General features: G+C 25.1%; 1 protein-coding gene across 2 annotated transcripts; it reads left to right on the top strand.

Moving 5' to 3' along the window:
* The first annotated feature begins 13 nt into the window (after positions 1–13).
* On the top strand, positions 14–11,185 carry LOC129988069 (transcription and mRNA export factor ENY2-like). 2 transcript variants are annotated; one of them, XM_056096178.1, is made up of 5 exons: positions 14–173; positions 2,959–3,029; positions 4,677–4,747; positions 8,553–8,627; positions 10,981–11,185. In XM_056096178.1, exons 2-5 carry the CDS (start codon positions 2,983–2,985, stop codon positions 11,046–11,048), a joined length of 261 nt encoding a protein of 86 aa, XP_055952153.1. In that variant the 5' UTR covers positions 14–173; positions 2,959–2,982; the 3' UTR covers positions 11,049–11,185. The 2 variants fall into 2 exon arrangements, with proteins under 2 accessions (XP_055952153.1, XP_055952154.1); XM_056096179.1 differs by having other exon boundaries at positions 19–177.
* The last annotated feature ends 904 nt before the right edge of the window (positions 11,186–12,089 follow it).

Genomic DNA, 12,089 nt, shown 5'->3' with positions numbered 1-12,089 from the left:
TCAACTTCCACTCATCATGCTTGTAAATAAACATTCTATTGAAAGCTGATTCTAAGGATCATTGGTGAACTTTTGTTGTACTATTGAACGATGCGTACAATCAAGTGTGGAAATTTGAAAGGCATATTCATTTAACATTAAAAAAAATATCAGTTTATTATTTTTCTTTTGAAGTAGGTGAGAATTTTTATATTTATTCATATATTTTTTTAATACTGCTGAAAAACTAAAATACTATTAGAAACTGTGTTTCACCATGAGTGATTTAGTTTTAATTACTACTCTTTTATTTTGTAATCATTGAAATAGATCTATAAAAGAAGTAATTTGTATTTTTTTTTTCATTAGTGATGAAATGTAATTGCTAATCTACCAGGTTACCTAAGTCTATACATTCTCTAATGCATTTTAAAATTTTCGTCTCATAGTCTTTTTTACTTGTTTCATTTATCTCTTTTTTTATTTTGCTGATGATATAATTATTTTTAATACTTTTCTTCAAGTTTTTATAATTGATAAAATTATTTAATTTTAGTATTTCAAATTTACGATGCTTTAGAAACAGTTAACAGTATTATACTGCAAATGCATTTCTATTTAAATTCTCATTATCATTAAGTATATTTGCTTATTTAAAATTGAAGTTTCTTGTCCAATATTTAAACAATTTAAAGGAAGCTTTTACAAAATTTGGAGATAACTTCAAGTTTTTATATGCTATAATTTGAATTTGAAACAAAAGCATACCTTAAAACAATAATAAGAATGAAGAATATTTAAATATGAAAGTTTTGTGGCTTCTTGATGGCATACTAGATTTGTATTAAGTTAAAATAATGAATTGAGGTAAATCATTTTAGAATTCAGAAGCAAGTTGAAGCATTTTTCTTTATTCATATAAGTACTCTTTAGCAACTAACAATCTATCATCTGATTTGTAACATAAGCCAATACAAATGCTCTTCAATATAAATTAATATCTGCTTGGTAAAATAAATTTTTAAATTATTCATATTTTTTCATTTTTTTTTTTTTTTTTTTTTTTTTTTTTTTTTTTTAAAATTTGCACTTATACACTGTTTTTTCTGTTGCATTCTTTGAAATTTTGATTAATGTTTATGCAATTTTATACTTTTTTTAAAGTGAAGGAAAATTGAAATATTTTTAAATGCTTTTTCACCTATTAAATATTATATTTCCTTAATTAAGTCTTTCAACACTCAAAAGTTTATTCAAGAAAGTATATTGATGCTAGAATTTTCCTGAGAAATTTCCATGACCTTTTTTTTTAAGGATGATTTGTTGAATATCTACGGCATTTGCTTTGTTTGTTTGAGAGGCTTATCGCAAAGAAGGAAAAACAAAATCTATTACATTATAAAACTCTTTCTAATTTTTATCAATGAAAAAGTTCTTTTTATATACCAGTCACTTAAAAAGATGTGTGCTTATAGCTTATAGTTGTGCCTATTTTATCACTAAACAACCTAGATATATTGCCAAGATTGTTGCATTATATATCAAGGAGCTGGGCGTAATCTGAAAGTGACCAACTAAACCTCGAGATCACTATATGACACAAATAGCATATATGAACTATCTTTATAGTTTTTGAGGGAATGAGAATATTTCCTATCTTTGAAAAAAAGAATATGAACAGAAACAGAGATTTAAGAATTGCTTCTTTGTTTGATTTACTTTTATTAAGTTACCTTAAATGTTTAAGATTATTTCCAAACTTCAAATCTTTTGATATATTGAATTAATAAATGCTTTAAAAGATATTTTAAATGCTGGTATCTACTTTGTATTTTCCAGTTAAAAATTTAAAAACTATGATTAAAAGAGAATCAATACAAAATTACCTCTTTCCTGCAATCACACTTAGGATGAACTGCATGATCAAATCTGCATGGCAAATAAAACCAGTCTTTGTACAGCAACTCATTTGCCTATCTCTCATACAGAGGTGTAATATGATCAGGAGAGCAACACTATCATTATTTTATTGATCAGGAAAATGCACAAGTTTTGGGAACTAAGGAAAGAAGCTAATGCACATAAGTAAATGATTATTATGCTAAATTAAACTTAAAAAATATTACAGGTATAATCTGTTAATTTTGATTGATTTGATTTAAACATTGGTTACAAGTTGTAGGATATAAATGTCATAAGTGCAACTAAACAACTTAAATTTGCAAAGGAATACAAAATTAGTTTGCTTGAACCTTCTAATGCTCCTTATATAGAAGTTCATTCTCACAGGAAGAAACATCTAGATGAGGAAGATGTAAGATAAGATGGTCTGTAATATAAATTCGGAGCTTGCTGATATGCATCTGGCATAGGAATCTATGAAATACAAGAATGAGTTGCTCATTACTTTTGAATAACATTATGTCTGGCATATACCTAATCGTAATATTTTAACAAATCTGCATCAGAGGTTTTGTGAGAAAAGATAATATTTAAAAAAAATGTGTCAAGAATGATGTATACAATCTCTGACAATTGAAGAGAATATACTGATATAATGAACTTTCTTACAATTGAGAATGTAAACTCTAGCATAAAAAGTTTTGATCGAACATTTTCAGCACTGTTAGCTTATTTATTAGAATTTTCATCTGCCTTTAATATGTCAACTGGCACATTAGGAAAAATATTTTGTCATAAAAGAAGTAATAGGAATTGCAAATTATATATGCTTCTCGAAACCATGTTTTCAAAAATAAAGTGAGTACTAGATAGGAACAGAGCATGATGATTTAAAAAATGTGCGTAAAGTTTCTTCAAGGCAGTGATTATAAGGTGATTTTTTTACTAATAAAGAATATATTAAGGTATTGTAAATTATGTGAAGATATGACTTTTAAATACAAGCAGAAGGTTTGTGATGTTTTTCCACCTACTATCTCTCATGCATATATTTCACTAATTTATTTTATTCCTTAGTATATAGTGAGTATTATCAAAAGAATGCCAGAAAACAAGAAAAATATTATTGACTCAAATGATATTGAAAGGTAAATAATTTTTTATCTGTCTTATTTTCTCTGTTGGTAGGTCTCAACCATTTTTTTTTTTTTTTTTTACATCCTTTTATATTTTTTATGTCTGTAAAACAGATATTTATAATTTTCACTTACTAAAGTTCTGAAAGTTTTTTTATGTATTTAATAATTATACACAGTTTTAATATTTTTCAAAACTTAATTATCGATTAATTGATTAATTTTTTTTTTATTCCTTGCAAGATGTGCCATCTAATAGTGAATATGAAAAAGAAATTAATTGAATGTCTCATTATGTTTGTAATAATCGAACTCAAGATATATTAAAGACTATAATCATTTGAATAATTCTTTAAAATTGTAAAGATGAAAAAATAAGAAAGATTATTTAAACTCAAACATTTAGAGAAAATCCATTTGTCCTAAAAAGTAGAAAATAATTTTATCAAAATCTGAAGGCCAAAACAAAATTCTAAAAGAATGTTACAATAAAGAGATTAAGCTACAATGAAATAATTTAATTTAATATAGATATGATACTTAACTTAAGGGTGCTTTCTTGTTTTATTTCTTAGATTGTTGTTGATTGAAATTATTCTTATTTTTTTTAGTGGTGTGGATTTTTACTAATTGCATCATGTTGTAGTCAGATTGAATGCATTTTCTTTATTATTGCACCTTTCATGTTTCCATTTTTATTAAAGGTTACTTATATTAATCATCTTTGAATTAAGAATTTCCAACTTGCCTCATTACATTAAGGATTTTTTTAGAAGTGATAGTCTTATCTTTCTATGAAACATCTCTGATTTTTTTTCCTTGTCAAAGAGACTATAATTCTCATAGATTTTTATTAATCTAAATAAATGACAATTTAAAAATCAGATTAATACAATCTGGAATGGGAAGACATTATAAAAGAGAAATACATTTTACAACAAAAATTAATGGTACTTTCACATAACAAAATCCAAAAGTTGTTACGGATACAATAACTACGGATTGTTCACCTTCAAGAAATTATATAATTTCTTTTGATTTTTTTTTATTTTATCCTAATAGGAATGATTTTCTAATGGAATCTAATGTTTTGTTTTAGAGAATAAATTTATTTGGTATTTTATTCTAAAAACACGAGAGAAGTTCTGCTGTGTTTTATAAATTTGATTCAATTCTTAATGAGTTTGTTGATTCATTATGATTGTTATCTTCTCGTTGCATTTCTCAACTGTGTGAAATTCTTGCTGCATCTTAGTGAAATTTTTATTAACTATTTAAGTGATGATTTCTTTGGTCTTACCATCAGTAGAACCATATGTTCTTGAAACAACTGGTATGAAGATGCTTACATTATAGTTAATATTTATATTCATTTTAAAAGACTGTTATATAGGTATATATATCATTAAATAAAGTCTATTTGATTGCTAGAAAAATCAATAAATTTAATTAGTGTTAATATTACCAAGTTGAAATATCTGTTTTACAGCCTTTTGATCTGTAGATTGCTTAAAAGTGTAAAATGAAAAAAATTCAAACCAATTTTATCATTTGATTTATATGTATAAAATTGCAGTGACCTTTAATGACTCTAAGATTGGTCCATTTTATGAAAGTTACTTTTTACATATGTACTAAATCTTTAATTGTCATTCATAGACTCAAAGAGCTTCTTAGAACTCGTTTATTAGAGAGTGGATGGAAGGAAGAAATGAAGGCTGTTTGCAGAGGTAACAATTTGTTTTATTCTATATCTGTAATTATATTACTTTTTTTAATGTAAAAGTGTTTAATTAAATGTTTTTTTCAGAGAATAGTTCAGAGAATAGTGCACAATATATTAAATATTTGTGCACATTATATAAAAATGTAAAGTTTCATAAGTTATAAAATATATATTTTTTATGTTTCATTTAATTTCCATATTAATTTAAATTGTCATTTATTTTTATATTATTGATTTGTATACTTGAAACTCTTTGTTGTGTAAAAATAAATAATTCATTCTATTTTAGTCTAAGTTTAAATTATTTTTCTAAATTGCAACCTTTATTGATCTGCATATTCAACCAAATTATTGACTTTTTAGGCTGTTAAATATTTATATGGAATGCATATATATATATATATATATATATATTTAAAAAAAAATATCACTTTTTTATTTGATAAGATTGAAAAATGTGAACTTAATTGAATAAGTCAAAACAAATTATAACACATACAAAAAAAAAAAAAAAAAATGTATATATTACAAAATAAAAGCAGAAGAATTTAATATACAAAGGAAGAATTTTTTTAAATCTGGAATTTTACATTGACAAAAGCATGCATTTGAATGTTTTGATGGATAAATTTAATTTTGATGAAAACATTAAAACTTTATTGCTAAAGATTGTGTCCTACTTGAAAAAATAATTCTTAAAAAGGAAAAAGCATTGTAGTGAAATAAAATTGATATCACTAAAAAGGTAATTTTTTTTTTTAGTTTTAAGATAATGCAAATATTATTTTTATGAAATAATAGTTTGAAACATATAATTATCAATTTCCATAGGTATAGCCATTACCCTTCTGGTTTCAGCATATTTTTGCACTCATTTAAACTTTGACGCCTATTTAATTTCTTCTTTTTTTTTACATCTTGTTTTCTCTAATGGAATAGTTTTTCATGAGTTCTCTCTAGAGCATATCTAATAATATTTTGCAGCTGCACTAATTAGCAATGTTGAATTAAGAGCAGCTGTAAATAAGTTCAATGGAACCTTATAACATTGCTATAGTAATTTGTTTACATTTGATTGTTACCATTTAATAATTTGTAATTAGAGAGATTTCTATTATATGTATGTTAGCATTATATATATATATATATATATATAATGATATTTTAAACTCTTAGTTTAAATTTAATTAATTTACAAAGTTTTATCTTAATTTAGCCCATAGTAAGTTCATTCTCTTATTTCTTGATCCAATTCCACTTTCTCTACTTAATTAATTCAAGAGAAGCTTTATAAAATTGCTGAATCGGTTAAACACCGACACATTCTCACGCTCCCCGTGAAGGGCTAGAAAAATGTCCAGTAAGCAGATTCTTTTTTAAAAGATCCCTGTATTTCTCTTACTTGTGCTTCAGAAATCCCTATCAGAATCTTAATAATATATTAGCACTGTAAAAAAATATTTTCCCTATAGATATCTCATGTTATATAAGACGGGATAATTTATTTCACGCTTCTTCCCCACTTCTGCTTTTGAGTCGCACTGTGGCGGACGTACCTTGTCTCTGCTTGTAAATAATTATGCTTTCCTCGAATTTGGAGATGGAAGTTTTAGCTCTTAACAGTATTGAAAATCTGTTAATCTGTTTATTTTGAAAGTGGTGCAAGTCCATCTTAGATTGAAATTATATTTGACCGAATATATTACGCCAATATTTAGCTCTGGTTGCTCTATGGTGAAGGAAATGTAGCCATTTGAAATCTAGGGTGTTTCTATCGATCTATCTTTGATAATGAAAATCAGTGGTTGTACAGTATTTTATAAATAATGAAAAGTATATCTTAATTTTGTGTGTCAATAATAATGTTTACTTCCATCACCGATTATTCAGTCCAGTGACAACGAAATAAATATAATTGATCAAAAATTTTTATTGTCAGGACATTCATTTCTACCGAACGATCGTGATTTTGGAGTGGAACTATCCAGTAGCTATTCAACCCAGAAACCAGTTCCTTGCATATTCCCCAGGATTACTATAAAGTAATACAAGATTGTTGAAAACATAATAAATTTTTAGTACATGAAATTAAGTGTGGAAATTTATTTTCAACCCAACATCTGGAACAAGTGGTTTTAAAAAGAAAGAAAAATACCGATAGAGAAACGGTGAATTGATTAACTATATGCTGGATCAGATTTACAAGGGATGCACCATACAAAATGTTCAACAAAACTTTGATAAAACGAGATTTTGAATTTAAAGTTATCGATTTGTTGCCACAATGAAGAAGGTAAATAATTCCAAGTAATTTCAGAAATATAAAATTATCTTTTATGTAAGAAAAAAAGGAGATTTATTACATCTGAAAAATACAAGGATATGATGTGTTTATTCCTATATATACCTCCTGTTCATCATTCATTTTTTAAAATGTTGAATAAAATTCAAATTGATTATACCTATGTATAAACTAAAATATATAATTGCATTGAAATTCTTAATAAAACTGAATTGTTTGTTGTTATGTTATATTTTCTACTAGAATATTCTTGGTTTTGTTTCCCTTTTTATAAAATAAATAAATATTTATAAAAATTTGAATAGTATTTTGTTTTTATTTTTTAAAAAAAAAAAGGCTGATGCAACTGAAATATTATTTCCCAATTAAATGAATGATTGCAATAATTCTTTAATTTTGAAAGTGAGGCAAGTTCATTTAGTTATAATGGAACTCTTAGTCAGCACTGTAAACACTATTGGATTATAAATCTATATTATCTGGTACCACAAAATACAAATATATATATATATATTAATATTTACCAATATTTTTAAATTTATTGAAACACAAATCTTTAAATTTCTCGCAATACAAAAGATGGACTTACCCCATGTTCAAAATAAATGGTTCAATTTTGAAAGTGAGGCATGTCAATTTAGTTATAATGGAACTCTTATTTTTTTTAGTCGGCACTGTAAACACTATTGAATTATAAACTTACATTATCTGGTTCCACAAAATACAAAAAATATATCTATTAATACTTATCAATATTTTTAAATTTATTGAAACGCAAACCTTTTAATATCTCGCAATAACAAAAAATGGACTTGCCCCATTTTCAAAATAAACGGTTCATATATATATATATAGAATAATATGATCTTTTTCATGTTTGAACACATACTTGAAGAAACAATCTTCCAACACTGCTTATTAAAAGTTTTCCTCTTGATATGCTTTGTTCATGGTATTTTATGATTATTGCTTTTACTGTTTATCGTTGTGAATTATGCAAAGTGAATTAAAGCTCCTTCCTTCTGTGTTATCATTGGTCTGATACCAATTATCATGATAGCACCATTAGTGGTTTTTAAATGCTCTGATCAATTTATGCAGTGTTGCTGTTTGAGAATTTCAATTTTTTTTTCTTCTGTGTAATTGTAATCATGGAAGCTCTATTGCTTTAAATCATCACAATCTCATGTGCATACCTTCAAATAACAATATCTGAACTTTTATTTGAGTTGGTTGAGCGGATAGATCACTAGGGGCTCATATATCATGGAAGTTTCTTTGTTACCACCCTATATGTACACATTGCATGTTTCTATAAAGATCTTTGCTAACAAATACAAAAAAAATTGAAATGCTTTTTTTTTGTAATGTCTTTTATACTGTTTCATAATTGTTCTAAAAATGTGTAATATTTGAAGCATTTTTACATTTCTATTTTTCTAAATGTAGCAAAATGTTATAATATATTTTTTTACATTTTTAATATTATTTTTCCTTTTTTGATTAGATATCATTAGAGAAAAAGGTGTTGAAAATGTGACAATAGATACTTTAGTGAGAGAGATGACTCCTAAAGGAAGAGGTAATATAGCATTTTGCCAAATTAAATTTTTTCTGTTTTAGATTTCTTATGCTTCAAAGATACTGGATCATTAATCTTCCAGCATCAAACTAATCTTAATCCTAATTAAATACAATGCTTGCTATTGTGTTAATATTTGCATTTTGCAGTGAAGTGGATTGATTTTTATAGGCTATATTAATAAAAATTGTATATAATACAGTTCTAATGGTATATTTAATTCAGTTTAAATTAATGCATGAAAAATAGTTTGTATAGAATTATGAGACATGTGATTTCTATGTCACATGTCACAAGAAGGTTATTATTAAGTGGATTTTGAATTTGTTTAAATTATATAGAATTAAATAAAGTTTAATTTTTATATGCCCCCATTTAATTAAAAAAAATTTAACATTTCTACTTGCCATTTATATTACTTTAGCAATAAAAATATTGTACCATAAAGAGATACATCTTACTATTTCAGTCATTTAATTTTTGTTATTATTTATTAAATTTTATTAGATTACATAGTTTGCTTTAAATATAATTGAATTAGTCAAGATCTTGAATCTAATCTAAAACATTACTATGAATAATTATGGTAATTGAAACTGACTGTATGATAGAAGCTACAGAAAATAATGATGATTTAGGCATCATTGTATTCTTTTAAACAGGTCTAAACAATAAGCCTGATTATAATATGTTTAAAAATAATGTTAATAATTGTGGCGGATTTAGGCATTTTGCAACCCCAAGTATTACACATTATTCTTTCATTAACTTGTCAATTTAGTTTCATAAATAACTTGTCAATATATACTTGCCAATATATAGTTTCTCATCTTATCACATTAAAAAAAATTGATCAACATATTTTAGGTTTTTGTTTTATTTTAGAAGTTTTTTTAGTAATTTTGTAAAAAAAAAAAAAAAAAAAAAAAAATAGATATTTAAGTTATATTTTAATATGTATATCATGGGTAAAAAAGAGGTTATATTTATAAAATTTTTAAAAAATTAACCTTAATGATTAATGATTTCCTTTTTAATATTAAATTTTTTTTTATCATGATAAATTATAAAAAAATAATAAACTTCAGAGAAATATGATGTAAAAAAATCATAATCTTATTGAACCTGTCAATTGAATTGTTAACAGTGATTAGTAGATAATCAACAGTTTTACAATATGCAATGTCTTCTAAAATTTTTTCGTCCCAGTGTACATTCAAAGGAAAATCAATTGAGAACTCATTTTTTAAAAATCTGGTGCTCTATTTTCTCTTCTTTTCATTCTGAAATGTTGAATAGACAATTTGTTCACTCTGTATTCTGACGGATCAGTGTGAACAATTTTAAGTTTTGTTGTCAAAACAATAGCTGTTTTTCTATCTCTTATCTTTGCTGCATCAAGGTTTACTGTGATATTATTGTCCAGAATATTGTTCCTGTCTTTTTTCTTGGGTAGTTAGTTGATTACAAGTTGTATTTGCTTTTTATTGAACAACTGTTATTTTCAGATGAGTTGCTTTTCTCCTCAAATTCTTGTGACAGAATAAATATCTGTTCAAATAGCACCCTTTTAATTTCTTCTTCACCCTCCTTCAATTTTTTTTTTTTTTTTTTTTTTTTTTTTTTATAAATGAACCCATTTTTAAATAATCTTTGCTTCTTACTTTATAGAATTTTTATCTCTGCATTTCTTAATTTACCAAGTCATCCATTTTTGTCTTTGAAAGAATAGCCAATTTTCCTTTTCTTGTATTTTGATCGCATTAAGGGTAATAGCATGAGAAATATCATGCTAATGCTCTTAAACAGGTTTTAATATCACAACATGTTTTGCAGGACTATTCTCCAATTTTCTTTATCTCTCACTGTCTAGTTCAAAACTGATTTCTTTTTCCTAGTCTACTAAACATTTGGCTTTTTTTTCCCATGTTCTTTTTAAATTTTTGCTATTCTTCAAAAAAATTTTCTATTTTATGTATAACATGCTTTTTTTCTCTATATGTAATATTTTTTTATTGATTATTATTTATATTTACAAATTTTAATATAAAAATAAATCAGTTTTGAAAAATTTCTTCTGTTTTCAGGACTTTAAAACTTGATAGCAACCCCTGGACATATATTTCCATTTAAATCTGAAGTCTTTAATTTTTTTTTTTTTTTTTTTTAAGATTATAAACAAAATGGAAACACGTTTTATTAAAGTTGTTTTTAAGGACCATTCTAATAGCATGTGTTTTCAAAAAAATTTATCACTATGACTGATTGAGTTATTAAGTCTATTACAAATAAAGTATAACTTTAAGTTTTTAAAAATTAAGTTCCTATATGATGTAATTTATTTATTTTTTAGAGTTGGTACCTGATTCAGTGAAGCGAGAATTGTTGCAAAGAATACGCAGTCATCTTGATGTTGTTTAAATTGAGTAATAAATTCATATGAAGTCATTTTGTTATATATATTTCAAGATTTGTGAGACATAAGGCTTTTGATGGATGTGTTTTTGCTGTGTGTCTAACTTTCTTTGCTCATTAAAATATCATTTATGTCATTTTAACTGAGTGGCGTCTGAATTGAAATTAAATTTCTCACTTCGATACTGTGTTAAAATCAAGATTCAGGACTAACATCAGTTGTAAATCAAATCTCTAAAATATGCAAAACATATTTAATAAATGAATGAATGAACAAAAATTTAAAATGAAATTTACTCTGGGATTTAATGAAACAGAAACAGTATAATTATAATGATCTTTAAACTAAAGTATACCCGTGAAACTATTTGTAAGTATACCTGTGAAACTATTTGTTTTTTACTTTAGTATTTTGAATATCTATATAAGAAACAATTTCATGTATTTTTTAGTAGTAATTTCTAAAAAGGTTTATCACTTGAAATTAAAACATTAATTTTTAGTGAAGTGCACAGAGATGCTTCAATTTTTTTATTGGTAAAATAAAAATCCAAATGCTTAGAGGCTTTAGAATGTAAATAATCTAATATGATAATGACTAATTTTTATGAATGAATTTGCACATTAGCAACACATCAACTGATTAAACATCTACACATGCACAAATTATGAATGGACTCCAAAAGCAGGATTGTCTTCGACTTTTGTGTACAGTGGCTTAATATGACATATTTTAGACTCCATAATGTAATGAAGAAAACTAAGTATGTATTTTTGAGTGATTTCATTTTGGCTGATTGGGTCCACAATTTTTTTACACATGTTCAGTTTTGATCAAAAGTCATACCAAATTACATTTATCTAAGTCATTGCAGTTTAAAAATTTTTTTATATATACATGCTAATATACATATTTTTAGTCATGCGACTCATGAATTTAGTCCAAAATTTGATACACATCTTCAATGCACATGGGGAACTATATACTAAATTTCATTCATCTAGCTCTTTGTATTTTTTAATTATCATTTTCACACACATAGATAA

This window comes from Argiope bruennichi, chromosome 10 (assembly GCF_947563725.1).
Source record: "Argiope bruennichi chromosome 10, qqArgBrue1.1, whole genome shotgun sequence".
Taxonomy (NCBI): Eukaryota; Metazoa; Arthropoda; class Arachnida; order Araneae; family Araneidae; genus Argiope; species Argiope bruennichi.
The sequence above is the reverse complement of the archived record's forward strand: the minus strand, read 5'-3'. Positions and strand labels throughout refer to the sequence as shown.

What these genes read in the sequence shown, in the direction of transcription:
- LOC129988069 (XM_056096178.1), top strand. Translation starts at nt 2,983, where the DNA reads ATGCCAGAAAACAAGAAAAATATTATTGACTCAAATGATATTGAAAG. An exon ending in AATGAAGGCTGTTTGCAGAG is followed by an intron (nt 4,748 to 8,552) that starts GTAACAATTTGT and finishes TTTTTTGATTAG; the next exon opens with ATATCATTAGAGAAAAAGGT. An exon ending in GATGACTCCTAAAGGAAGAG is followed by an intron (nt 8,628 to 10,980) that starts GTAATATAGCAT and finishes TTTATTTTTTAG; the next exon opens with AGTTGGTACCTGATTCAGTG.